The sequence below is a fragment of the Mastomys coucha genome, unplaced genomic scaffold, assembly GCF_008632895.1.
Source record: "Mastomys coucha isolate ucsf_1 unplaced genomic scaffold, UCSF_Mcou_1 pScaffold6, whole genome shotgun sequence".
Classification (NCBI taxonomy): Eukaryota; Metazoa; Chordata; class Mammalia; order Rodentia; family Muridae; genus Mastomys; species Mastomys coucha.
This window is the reverse complement of record NW_022196912.1, coordinates 66641666-66656013: the sequence shown is the minus strand read 5'-3', so window position 1 is coordinate 66656013 and position 14348 is coordinate 66641666. Positions and strand designations below refer to the sequence as shown.

Here is a 14348-nt window from a genome sequence, read left to right as displayed (position 1 = left end):
TTTTCTCGGAAGTCTCATTTGTAGTTACAAAAAAAAAAAGTCTGTAGAGTTGCTTTAAGCCCGAATCTGTATAGGTTAAAAAGTCAGAAGGTGCTGAAGAGGAAACTTCTTCATACTGACTTCCTAGAAGTTATGTTTCAGGAAGCCAGTATATTTGAAATGGTAGGATTTTTTTTTTTTAAGATTTGTTATTATACATAAGTACACTGTAGCTGTCTTCAGACAGCACCAGAAAAGGGTGTCAGATCTCATTATGGGTGGTTGTGAGCCACCATGTGGTTTGAACTCATGACCTCCGGAAGAACAGTCAGTGCTCTTAACTGCTGAGCCATCTCACCAGCCCCCAATGGTAGATTTTTTTTAAAGCAAGTATTTTGTCTTTACAGAAAGCAGAAGTGAATTCTTAGAGAAGTTACAAAGAGCCCGAGGCCAAGTCAAGCCATCTACTTCAAGTCAACCTATACTGTCAGCACCGGGACCCGCGAAGCTCACTGTAGGGAACTGGTCATTAACATGTTTGAAAGAAGGAGAAATTGCTATTCATAACTCAGATGGTCAGCAAGCTACAATACTAAGAGAAGATTTGCCTGGTTTTGTATTTGAATCTAATAGAGGAACGAAACATTCGTTTACTGCAGAAACATCTCTGGGTAAGTGTGAGGCTGTGCTCACTCTGCAGGGAAGACAAGTGCATTGTAGTGTGAGGAAGTGTATTCTGTGAGGTGCTCTTTGACCTTCTGTGCTGTCTGTCCTCTCCCACTCAGGTTCAGAGTTTGTGACCGGCTGGACTGGCAAAAGAGGCAGAAAACTAAAATCCAAGTTGGAAAAAACAAAGCAAAAGGTATATCTGTACAGCTTTTCTTTTCCCTTTTTTATGTTGATTGGTAACTTCTCAGTAACAGCTGATGAGCATTGAAAAGCTTAGATACAACCTCAGCCTCCCAAAGAGAACATTAGTTATGCTTTTTCTCTTTGATAATTTTACCCAATATTATGTTTAGTATGTATATCTATACCAACATTAAAATCCATGAAAATTGGAATTAGTGAGAAAATAGTGAAACTTTAGTTTCATTTTTGGCTTTACTGCCTAGATGACTCAGTGGGTAAGGGTGTTTGCTGTCAAACCTGACAGACAGCCTCGTTTGATCCAGTAAACTCAAACGAGGGAAGGAAAAAGTCCTGTCAGTTGACTCCATGGTACATACGTGCATACTCACACTAAATAATAAACTAAAGATGATCATTTTACTTCATAAGCCCAATTTGGTAATTCTCGGTGGTACAGCTTAACTGCTTGGTTCTTTTTGTTTTGTTTTTCGAGACAGAGTTTCTCTGTGTAGCCCTGGCTGTCCTGGTACTCACTCTGTAGACCAGGCTGGCCTAGAACTCAGAAATCCGCCTGCCTCTGCCTCCCAAGTGCTGGGATTAAAGGCGTGTGACACCACTGCCTGGCAACTGCTTGATTTTTGATTTAGATAATTTTAGTGCTTGATTTTATGGCTGATCTCGCTGACCTTAGGATGCTAGAGACAAAGAGCCTGGGAGAGTACTGTAGAGACCCCGCCTAGCCTGATTCCTAGCATAGCCACACAAATCACGCCCAAACCTAAACACTGAGGGAAGCATGTTACTCAGTTCAAAAAACCCAGAGTATTAATTTTAAAACTTTATTCATCAGATATTCATTGTTCTTTGAAAGCATGGCTAGTTGTTAAGACTAGTGGCGTGGGCTTATAACTTAGCCACTCAGAAGGCTGAAGAAGCAGGAAGATTATAACAAAGTCAAGCTTGCCTTGGCTACAGAATGAGTTCAAGGCTAGCCTGTGCAACTTAGTGAGATCTATCTCAAGAAATAAAAAGAGGAATGGGAATAGTTCAGTTGAAGAGTGCTTGGATTTACTCCCCAGTACCAAAAAAACCCAAGTAAGTAAAATAAGGCCAGTATAAGGCTGCTGTTACTAGCAGATCTTACATTTGGCATATTGAAAATGGAAATTAAAATAATATCAGAATGAACATTCTGATGGATAGGTGTATCTTATCTATAATGGTTATTCAAAATAGTTTTTACTTCTCTTGACATAGGGTTTCACTATGTAGGTGGCTTAGAACTCACTATTAGACTGGACTCGACTCTCAGAGATTTGCCTATCTCTGTTTTCCTATGTGCTAAGTTTAAAAGCTGCCTGGCCCAGCAATTACTTTAAAAATACAGTGTATGTAGCTACTTGAGATTAGGGAAAAGATACAATAATGAGTTTTACTTGTAGCAAAATAAAATAAAATAAAAATAAAATAAACCCATATTTTTAAAAATAGAAGCAGTAATGGTAAGGCATGGTGACCATACCTTTGAGTTGAGGCAGGTTGATTTTGAGTTCTAGGCCAGTTATATAGCAAGTTTGAGGCCAGCCTAGGCTATCTGTTTCACAAGACACTTTTTTTGTTTTTGTTTTTGTAAACACTACAAACAAAAGTAGAAACTTATCTGTTTTTGTTGTAAATGTTCTGGGTTATCCTGGAGACATCTCCTGATTGTAGAGTTCTTCTAAGAATTTATCTCAGTTTTTAAAGATGACTGTGGAGCCATTAAGATGGTTCAGTGAATAAAGGACCCAGATGGTACAAGGAGAGGGCCAAGTCCTCACGAGTTGTTCCCTGGCACCCCCCACACTGCAAAACAAAAAAATCTAATGCATAAATTAGTCCTTATCCTCTATAGCTATGTGATTACCATTATTATTATCATTATTATTTTGCTTTTTAAGAAGCATGAGATTAGATATTACTTTCAATTCAGAATATATTGAAATACTTCAGACAGAAATATCTTAGTCACTGTGAGTGCTGTCATACACTTTTAATCCCAGTACTTGGGAGGTCGAAGAGGGCAGAGTTCTGAGTTCAAAGCCATTCGAAGCCATCGTCCTCTACATAAGTAGGACAGCCAGGGCTATATAGTTGGACTGTCTTAGGAAGGAAGTGGGGGGGGAAGGGATATCTGACTTAGCTGTAGATACCTAGTAGATACTAAATGGAATTTAAATGAATACACCATTCATTATTCACATTTTGTGGACTAGTGTAAGGGTCTAATTTTTGTGTCTCTGTTAAAACATGTTTATTGTTCATTTTAACATTTGCTTCTCCATAGCATTACCATGCCTGAACAAATATTTTTTTTCCTCTTAACCAAAAAGCTGGTTTTGTTCTGTGCTTCATGGTCAGATTGTGTTTTTAAAACAGGCTGTTTTATGTGTAAAACAATGGAATTAACAAAAACAATGTAAATATAAAATAGAAATGTAAGAAAATATGCCACTACATAGAGTGGGAAGGCATTTGTTCACAAGTGCCACATTATTTGAACTGAGCTGGGAACATGAATATCTGGCAACATAAATTTTTCTGTCGAACTTCACACATTCATGAAGAACCATAGAAGTACTAGAAATACTAGACTAGATTGTAAGAGCATAAGTAAATTTTACTGAATAGGCACATGTATAACTATGGAGTCCTTAAATACTGATGAGTAACTATGTTTTTATGAAGCCAATGTCTAGCCCAGGAGTTTCTGGGAATACCTAGCGCTAGCTATTAGTTGTGCAAATATAATTTTTTTTTTTTAATCCAGATGTGGTTTACAGTTTAGAATTTTCCTGGTTCATGCCAAGGCCTTATCACACAGACTTGAACTCTGGCAGTTCTTGTGCTTTAAGCCTTCTGGTTGCCGTGATTTACAGGCATCAGCCACAATTTCTTGATTTGAAATTGACAAGTCAGTAACCAATGGGTTATTGGCCATAACATCAGCATGTTTCAAAATATATTTATTTTGGGCATGAGTGATTTTAACTTCTGAATTGTTTATTTATTTATAACGCTGCTTTACATAGTATAATCTAGACCTTGCTGTCTTTTAATATAGAAAGCTATACCAAAATAAAATGGAAAGGCATTATTAAGTACTTTCAAGGAATGACTCAAGCCTGGCATGTTGGTGTATGCTATTAATCCCAGCCCTCAGCAGGCAGAGGCAGGTGGATCTTTGTGAGTTTGAGGCTAGCTTAGTTTACAGAACTAGTTTCAGGACAACCAGGACTACACACAGAAACCCTGGCTCAAAAGGGAGGTGGGCATATTTTTTTGTTTAGTTTGTGTGTGTGTGTGTGTGTGTGTGTGTGTGTGTGTGTTTGTCCCCACCACCTGTATGTGGATGCTCATGGAGGCCAGAAGAGGGTATCAGATCCCTTGGAGCCATCCATTGTGAGTGCTGGGTACCAAATTCAGCTCTTTTTCAAGAGTATGTACTCTTAATCTCTGAACTATATTTTCAGTCCCTTTAGTACTTGAAGGATATTTTGTTTTCTTTTGCATTAGAGTTACAACTAAAATCAAATAAAAATCTATATTTGCATTTATTAATTGTATAAATAGTTGTTTCATTGAAATAATTTACATAATCTGTAAAATTATTCAATAGTGTAACATTCGTGTGTAGTGTCATTTACTAAAATTTACCAGATCTTAGTATGGGTTGTTCTCTCATGCACTTTGACTTTCACTTCAATGATAAATTATTAATACTCAACTGATAGTCAGATCATTCCTTGTCATGGTAAAATCTGTAAATTTTAAGTGCAATGCATATGATATGTAAGATTTAAAAACCTGTTATATCCCAGAGTTTTAAAAGGGTGAACTTTCATTGTTAGGATTAATTATAAGTGGTTTGATTTTCCTTTTTAGGGGAGGGTTGGTGTTAATTTGTATTTCTAATTAGTTAACCATGAATAAATTACTTTTTTTTTTTAAAAGGTCACTATAGGACATTCTAAAAAGTTATTTTAGTAAACATTTAAAATCACTAGAGTTTCTTTCCAGCACTTAGAACATGTGAGAATAGCAATGGTGTGGAAGCTGGCATGGGACAAAATGGTTCTTTTTTTGTTATGCTGTGTGATGGTGCGGGTTGACCTTTGTGCATTCATGTTAGGCAGACTGCTGACTACGTACTGACAGCCTCACAGTCTCATTTCCTAATGGTCTGTGAGCAAGTGCCTGGGAGGAGGGGTGAGGGGGAGAATGAGCTCAAGAATGGTTAAGTTGTTGATTGTCGTGACATTTATAATTACTTTGCTTACTTTGATAGGTACGAACTATGGCTCGAGACTTGTATGACGACCACTTTAAAGCTGTTGAGAGCATGCCTCGTGGGGTAGTGGTGACACTCAGAAACATAGCAACTCAGCTAGAGTCATCTTGGGAACTTCACACGAATAGACAAGTACGTCAAGCTCTTTTGTTGTCAGATTTTTTTAAAATCTGTGTTTGTGTGTTTTGCCTACATATATCTGTCTGTGCACCACATGTGTGTTTGGTGCCCACAGTGGCGAGGAGGCATCAGTCAGATCCCCTAGATCTGCCGTTACAGATAGTTGTTTCTGTGAGCCACCATGTGGGTACTGGGAGCTGCACCTGGGTCTTCTGCAAGAGCAAGAGGTGCTGTTACCCACCAAGTCTCTCCAGCCCCTGCTTTTTATTTTATTTTAAACTTCAAATTTCTTGCTGAATTTCTCTTATTTTACTGGCTTTCTTTTCTGCACTCAAGGTTGATTTTCTTACTTCATTTATCTGCTTTTATGTTTGTTGCATGTTGTCCCTGATATTAGTTAGTATCTTTGAACTCAGTTGTTGAAGATTTATGGTCTTTTTACTTATAAGTCATGTTGCCTCGCTTTTTGATTTTTTTCTGCTGCTGCTGCTGCTTCTTCTACTCCTTCTCCTCCTCCTTCTCATCGTCCTCCTCGTCATCCTCCTCCTCCTCTTCCTCCTCCTCCTCCTCCTTCTTTTAAAGATTTATTCATGTATTTGAAGACACTATCGATGTCTTCACACACACCAGAAGAGGTTATCAGATCCTATTACAGATGGTTGTGAGCCACCATGTGGTTGCTGGAAATTGAACTCAGGACCTCTGGAAGAGCAACCAGTGCTCTTAACTGCTGAGCCATCTCTCTAGCCTCTGCTATCTATCTATCTATCTATCTATCTATCTATCTATCTATCTATCTATCTATCTATTCATCTATTTATTTATTTATTTATTTTTTATTTATTTATTTTTTTGAGGCAAGGTTTTGGTATGTAGCCCTGACTAACCAGGCTGGCTTCAAACTTTAGGAAGTCCTCTGGCCAAGGGCTCCCACATGCAGAGTTTACTGGCATGCACCACCTTGTCTCCTTACCTGCATGGCTCATAAAGGTCTTGAACTCATGATCTTCTTACTTCATCCTCCCAAGTGCTTGGGTTTCTAGATTTGTGTGCTTTGTGTCAGTCTCTTGATTTTGAGGTGAACAATGACTTTTAGTTTGTGTTGTGTCCTCTTCTTGTCCTGCTCTTTACCTCGTAACTTTTATGTTGAGTAAAAGCCAGAAAGTTAAACTCCGCAAGCAGATCTTTCTCACACCTAGTTCAGTGTGGTTGTGTGAGGCAAGAACAGTTTTTATGTTTATGTTTTTTAAAAAGTATTTTTGGCCGGGCTGCTGTGGCGCATGCCTTTAATCCCAGCACTTGGGAGGCAGAGGCAGGTGGATTTCTGAGTTCAAGGCCAGCCTGGTCTACAGAGTGAGTTCCAGGACAGCCAGGGCTATACAGAGAAACCCTGTCTCGAAAAACAAAACAAAACAAAAAAAGGTATTTTTTGTTTTATGTGTATGAGTATCTGCCTTCATGTATGTAGATTCCAGCAGAGGTCAGAAGAGGCTATAGGATTTCCTGGAATTGGAGTTATAGATTGTTGTGAGCCACCATGTACATGCCGGGAAGGGAACCCAGGTTTTCTGCAAGAACAATAGATGCTCTTAACCAGAGCCATTTGTCTAGACCCCAATTTTTATGTTTTAAAAAAGAGAACTTTAATAATACACGACAATTATATGATACATGACAATTATATGAAGATCAGATGTTAACTTTTGTTGAATTGGTTTTATTGCACATACTGTGCTTATTCATCTTCATATTTTCTGTAAATGCTTTGCAGTATTGCAATAAGCAAGGCTTAGTAGAAGTGCCATATATAGTACAGTAGGACTGAGCAGAAATTATGTGACTTATGTCAGTTCTCAAGTAGTAGGGCTAGAGAGAGAGAGCGCGGTGGTTATACATGGTTATACATGGCTTTTGTAGAAGACTTTGGTTTGGTTCTCAGCATACAAATTGGGTGGCTCACAAGCACCTATAACTTTAGCTCTCAGGAGATTTGACGCTCTGCATCTCTACAGGCCCCAGCATACAGTGGAACCCCTACTACCCACATAATTAAAATATTTTTTAAAAACTCCCTAAAATATTTACACATGCTTTTTTAACAAACAAATATTGCTGACCTATTCAAAATAAATTGCTTTAGTAATAGGAGCTTTTAATCTAGTGTTATATTATTCAGTTTTCATGGTGGTGTTATTTTCTTAAGGACTGTGTAGTTTTACATTGTTTGTATTTTTTCTTCCAGTGTATCGAAGGTGAAAACACTTGGCGAGACTTAATGAAGACAGCATTAGAAAACCTAATTGTACTTCTGAAGGATGAGAACACGATTTCACCCTATGAAATGTGTAGTAGTGGTTTAGTCCAAGCACTTCTTACTGTTTTAAACAATGTAAGTGTATTTAGGACTACAAAACAAAAACATAGTAAAGTTCCCCGAGTGTTTGTGCCCATGCTTTGGGTAGATTGATTGTAAGTGTTGTTAGTCACGAAACATTTTAATATTAAGTAAATTTAGTATTTCTAATTACTTTGCCTTTAAGTTACATCATTACATTAAATCAATGGAATGAAATAATGGAGATTATTTGATTTTAAGTTTTTTGGTTTTATTTTAGTGAAGGGTTTGCTGAAACAACACTTTATCCTAAAACTAAACATTTAGTTCTCTAATTTCCTCAGAGGTTACATAAAATAGAGTACCTTAGTCCTTAAATCATATGCATGAAGCTACTTTGTAAAACAATGTTAGAAAGCATATGACTATTTATTAGTAATCATATATTTCTCTTACACTTGATCTACTGTAAATATGTTTTATGAAAATATCTTCCCTTATTTAAGTAAAGAAAAGCTTTCTTATGTCAGTTCTATTTGCCATTTTAATTTCTTTTTTTAACTTGTAATTTTAAAATTATTTTATGTGTATGGGTGTTTGCCTGTATGTGTGAGTACCACATGCATGCAGTGCCCATGCAGGCCACAAGAGGGCATTGGATCCCCTGGAACTGGAGTTCCAGGCGGATGTGAGCAGATATGTTGGTGCTGGGACTAGACTCTAGGTTCTGGAAGAGCAGCAGCACTCTAACTGCCAAGCTCTGTCTCCAGCTCCTTTACCATAATTCATTCTTTCTTTTGTTTTTTGGGGAGTGGCTGTTTGAGACAGGGTTTCTCTGTGTATTGCTGGCTGTCCTGAAGCTCACACTGTAGGCCAGGCTGGCCTTGACCTGAGAGATCCCCTTGCCTCTGCCTCCAAAGTGCTAGGATTAATGGCTTGTGCCACCACTACCAGGATCTCACTTTAATTTTTAATTCTTATATTTGTTTTTATTGATAAAGTTTGAATTTTCTGAAAAACTTCAATGGGTCTTAAGTTTATAAAGTTTACTACTTGTATTTGTTTCTATTTACTGAAATTAGAGTAATAATTGATAATATATATTTATTAATATCTATTAAGCCATGGTTTTGATTTCTTTCACTTAATCTCATTAAACTATTACAGTAAAAATGAAAATGAATTGATTCTTGTTCAGTTTGAACTCACTGGGCCTTCTTTGGGAAACACTGGTATGAGAGCACAGTTAACATTAGTGAAGAGGAAGAACTGCATGCCAGTCCCTGCCTACTGAACTCACAGGAATCTTTGGTCCTTTTTTAATTTAAAGGTTGAATAAGTAATGAGTTGACTGAAATTGTATTGATTTTTTTTGTTGTTGTTTTGTTTTGTTTTTTTGTTTGTTTGTTTTTCGAGGCAGGGTTCTCTGTGTAGCCCTGGCTGTCCTGGAACTCACTCTGTAGACCAGGTTGGCCTCAAACTCAGAAAATCGCTTGTCTCTGCCTCCCAAGTGCTGGGATTACTGCCAGGCCTGTCTTGATAATTTTATAATGTTTATGTTTTCACAAGCTTCTAATAATTTACAGTAAAATCTATAAATATGCTTTTATTTGACCTACTTTTGGTTTTTCTTTAGAGTATAGATTTGGATATGAAGCAAGATTGCAGTCAACTGGTAGAAAGGATAAATGTCTTCAAAACAGCCTTTAGTGAAAGTGAAGATGATGAAAGGTAAATGGCAGAGACGGGAATGTGCGGCCATTAGGCATGCTTGTCACTGGCTCGCCACTTGCTCATCACATGCTTGTCTATTCTCTCTCCCCCCGCCCCCCTTTTTTTTGAGACAGGGTTTCTCTGCGTAGCCCTGGCTGTCCTTGAACTCACTCTGTAGACCAGGCTGGCCTTGACCGGCATGCGCCACCACTGCCCGGCCAAATATTTTATTCATAAATGAAGGAAATTTGAGTTAGGAGAGTGTCTTGGACCACTCAGAAGTTGCTAAGTCTGTGTGATCTGAGTTCAATCCCGGAAATTCACATGGTGAAAGGAGAAAACCACTCTGCAAGTTGTTGTTGTCTGACCTCTTTATTGGTCACACAAACACATATAAGGAAGGGAAGCGTCTAATGCACCCCTAAGGGAAGCAGAGGGTCATATGAATTTGGTGACCGAAATGTGTACATAAATATTTACATGAATTACATAAAAGCTCTTACTTTTGTCTTTATAGTAGACCAGCAGTTGCATTAATTCGAAAGTTAATAGCTGTACTAGAATCAATTGAACGACTACCTCTCCATTTGTATGATACACCAGGATCCACATATAACCTCCAGGTAAGTGTGAGAAACATAGCTGTTATAACCAAGTGTATGTAGGAACAATGATATGCTTTACTTTTATTTAAAAAAAACTTTTCATATTGGATTAAGAAAAAAATTCATTTTAATCTTTAAGATTCTAGTTTAAATGCCACTTGTTTTCTTTTTTGTTTGTTTGTCTTTTTTGTTTGTTTGTTTATTGAGACAGGGTTTCTCTCTAGTCCTGGCGGTCCTGGAACTCACTGTGTAGACCAGGCTGGCCTCAAACTCAGAAATCCGCCTACCTCTGCCTCCCAAGTGCTGGGATTAAAGGCATGTGCCACCACCACCCAGCACCACTTGATTTCTTAAGAAAGATTTATTTATATGCATGAATGTTTTATCTTCATTTAAATACACCACATGTATACAGTACCAGAGGAGGCTAGAAAATAGCACCACATCTCCCAGATCTAGGATCATAGATGGTTGTGGGCTGCCATGTGGGTGTTGGGAACTGCAACTAGAGCAAATGCTCTTAGCTATTGAACCATCTCTATCCCATTTGATTTTTTAAATTGACTTTTTAAATGATGCTTATATGTGTTATTTCAAATCTGTTTTATATGATCATATATGTGATATAATTATTACATTTAATAAACATTATAAGTAAAATATATTTTATAGACTCTATTTTTATTAGTTGAAAAATCAAGTTAAATGATTAAAATTATAATTTGGTTTTGGTCTTAGTTCAGTTGTACTGTTATAAGAAGAAAAGGATACCAGATAGAGTTTTGGAGCCTGGGCTTTGTATTTAGCAGCATCAGCAGATTTGGTGTCTAGTTTGTGGTTTTTTCAAACCATATGTTCACATGCTAAAGAAAAAGAACAAGCTCTAGTAGGTTTTTATCTCTTTGTTGTTGGTGGTGGTGGTGGTTCTTTTTGAGACAAGGTTTCTAACTCTATGGTCCTGGCTAGCTTGGAGCTCTTTGCTTCTCTAATACTGGGATTACAGCCATGAGTCACCCCGTGTTTACTTTCCTTTCTAATTTCTAACTAATTTCTGAGGGGCTGTACCTGCTGGCCTTAATCACCTTCTATAGTTCTACTTACACATTTATACTATAGTCTCCATCCGGTCTCTTCATTGGATATCTGTGTTGAGATAGAGGAAAAGGAAAAAGTGAAAGTAAATTTTGCTTTTTGTAATGGAGGTTTTGGGTTATGCTATTAATTGAGACTAAGTCTCATGTTGTCAGTGATTCTTCAGACTTTGTATTTAGTTGAGATTGACCTTGAATTATCCCAGTGTGTTCAAATTAAATTTTTCCCTTTGTTTTTAGTTTCTCTGTCCTGGAACTCACTTTGTAGGCAAGGCTGGCCTTGAAACTAGGAGATCCACCTACTTCTGCCTCTCGAGTGCTAGTATTAAAGATGTGTGCCTCTACCACTGCCTAGCTTCCAATGTAACTCTTAAAAAACATTGTATTAGATTTTTTACTTTATTTATTAATTCATTTTATTTTGATCAAATGCCTCTTCTTCACCTCCCCTTACAACTCCTCCTAGACTCCTTCCTTCATCTCCCCCCGATTTCATGTCATATATAGATATAGATATAAAACCTTTTGAGAGGAGGTAGGCTTGTCTGCATGCATGTGCTTATACAGCTGTCCACTATAACATGGGCAGACTACCAGCAGCCCTACTCCTGAGGAAAAACTGATATCTCTCAGTGGCTGTTGACAGTCTGTAGTTTCCCACTTATGAGTGGGCCTCGTGAGCTTCCACTCCATGCTTCAGGATTGACTACATTGATCTCCTGCAGGCATTATGGAGGCAACCACAGTTGTTGACAATTCATGAGTATAACTGCCTGCCCTTTCCAGAAGCATCTTTTACTAGTTCTTCCTGATTGCTGGCTTTTACACTCTTTTCTACTTGTGTTCCTCAGTGTTTCCCGAACCCTGGCTGGGAGTGGTAATAGATGTCCCACTTGGGGACCTCGGTCATTTGTGGTTCTTTTGTATTGACCCCTGACCACTGCAAAAATAAGTTTCTTTGATGAAGGGTGAGAGCAGGATGGAGCCTCCTGAGTGCTTTGAACTCTTGACCCTTCTGTTTTCATCTTCAAATGCTTGCATTATAGCAACGGACCCTTCTGTTTTCATCTTCAAATGCTTGCATTATAGCAACGTCGCCATTCTCAGCCTCCTCATAGCTCTCTGTATCACTGGTTAGGGCCTTCACAAACCTTTCTGTTCTTATTAATCATGGTCTGCTTTTAGACATGGAGCTATAGAGATGATCTGTTCTAATCATTTATTCCATTTTTTTGCTAGTAGTCAAGATCTAGATATGGCAAAACAAAACAACCCCCTCAAAAAACAACAAAACCACATTTTACTGCTGATATATATCCCAGCCTCGATCTATATCACGTAATCTATGGATTAATTTAGTATTGCCTAGAAGGCCCTTCTTTAGTAAGTTGTACCTTTAATATATTCTGTATGGAATTGCTACAGTGTATAGAATAGTTTCTTTTAAATTTAGCATTTAATAATCAGCTAATGATTTACTTTGCCAGAGCAGTGCTTACTCAATGCTAGTGAAGTTTTTGTAACTGCCAAATCTTACTTGTTACATAGTAAGATCCTATTTCAAAAAGCAAACCAAAACAAAAAAAAAAGGAAACCAAACCCAAGCAACTAAAAAGCAAACAAAACTCACCTAAGTTACTAAAGCCACTAGTACTGTCCAGCACTGCAAAGCTTATCCATGCAGGGGGTCTCTGTGAGCCTAGACATGCTGCAGAACATAGGAGGGCTACTTTGTGTTTCAGTTAGACAGTTTATAGAACAAAGATACTGATCGATTGATTTTTGGTTTTATCCTGGTTTATTGTGGCTATAATAGTAAATCTCAGTTGTTTGTTTATGTTTGTGAATAATTTACAATGATAACAAAACAAGGTCTTCTCTGAAGAATGGTGATGGTTTTTGTGTAGATACTCACAAGAAGATTACGCTTTCGGTTGGAACGTGCACCTGGTGAGACTGCATTAATAGACCGGACAGGCAGGATGCTGAAGATGGAGCCCTTAGCTACAGTTGAATCTCTGGAGCAGTATCTGCTGAAAATGGTGAGCTCTGTGTGGCAGGGCTTTGTGAAATAGGCGTTCCCCGTCACTTTAACCCTTTGTAGGAAGGTCACATAGATGTATATCTAGAGTGATGGTAATTCTACTTTTAGAAATCTGTTTTAGAAAATATATCAACAATACTTTCAACATAAATGTGTTTATTAATGTTCATTTAATATTGAAATAGTAGACAAAAATCTTAGTACCATTCAATAAATGTATAACTACTTACGGGAGTAGGCAATCTCTTTTTCATCCATGAAAATGTTTTTCTTTAGCATTACATTGTTTTGAGACAGTCTGTTATAGCCCAGGGTGTCCTGCACTGCTAAGAATGCAGCTGAGTTGTCTTGGAACTCTCTGGTCCTCCTGCTTCACCCCCCTCTGCTGGGCTTACAGAAACAGATCACCATTCCCATCTTAAAATGTTGTATTGAAAAAGCAATAAATTGCCTGAGGAAAAGAATGTCCAGTGACAGGCCCAAAATGGGATCCAGCTCAAGGGGAGGCTCCAAGACCTGACACTATTACTGAGGCTATGGAGCGCTCGAGAAAAGGGACCTATCATGACTGCCCTCCGAAAGACCCAACAAGCAGCTGAAAGAGTTAGATGCAGATATTTGCGTCCAACCACTGGACAGAAGCTGCTGACCCCTGTGGTTGAATTAGGGGAAAGCTGGAAGAAGCTGAGGAGGAGGAGGACCCTGTAGGAGCACCAGCAGTCTCAATTAACCTGGACCCTGAGATCTCTCAGACACTGGATCACCAACCAGGCAGCATAGACCAGCTGATATGAGGCCCTCAACACATATACAGCAGAGGACTGCGGGGTCTGGGTTTAGTCAGGGAAGATGCACCTAACCCTCAAGAGACTGGAGGCCCCAGGGAGTTTAGAGGTCTGGTGGGGTGGGAGGTTGGAGGTGGGAGGAGATGTGGGATATGGAACAGTTGGAGGGTGGACCTGGAGGGGCATAAAATCTGGAGTTTAAAAGGAAGGAAGGAAGGAAGGAAGGAAGGAAGGAAGGAAGGAAGGAAAGAAGGAAAGAAGGAAAAAATAAAGAAAAAAGGGAGCAATAAATTACACATGTGAGTCACTGCTGCTAAGTTTTTACTTTTAATAGAGAATTATGACAGTTACTTTTTTTTGTTTGTTTATATTTTTTTTTGTTTTTGTTTTTTCGAGACAGGGTTTCTCTGTGTAGCCCTGGCTGAACTGGAACTCACTCTGTAGACCAGGCTGGTCTCCAACTCAGAAATCCGCCTGCCTCTGCCTCCCAAGTG

General features: G+C 38.4%; 1 protein-coding gene across 4 annotated transcripts in view; it reads left to right on the top strand.

Moving 5' to 3' along the window:
• The window catches only part of Hectd1 (HECT domain E3 ubiquitin protein ligase 1), an 89160-nt gene that overhangs the window by 40282 nt on the left and 34530 nt on the right, over nucleotides 1-14348 (top strand). For all 4 annotated transcript variants that reach the window (XM_031357415.1, XM_031357416.1, XM_031357418.1 and 1 more), the window contains exons 14-20: nucleotides 387-650; nucleotides 765-841; nucleotides 5159-5293; nucleotides 7524-7670; nucleotides 9253-9347; nucleotides 9847-9952; nucleotides 12933-13067. In XM_031357415.1, coding sequence (XP_031213275.1) covers nucleotides 387-650; nucleotides 765-841; nucleotides 5159-5293; nucleotides 7524-7670; nucleotides 9253-9347; nucleotides 9847-9952; nucleotides 12933-13067 — 959 coding nt within the window. The remainder of the gene's footprint in view (nucleotides 1-386; nucleotides 651-764; nucleotides 842-5158; nucleotides 5294-7523; nucleotides 7671-9252; nucleotides 9348-9846; nucleotides 9953-12932; nucleotides 13068-14348) is intronic.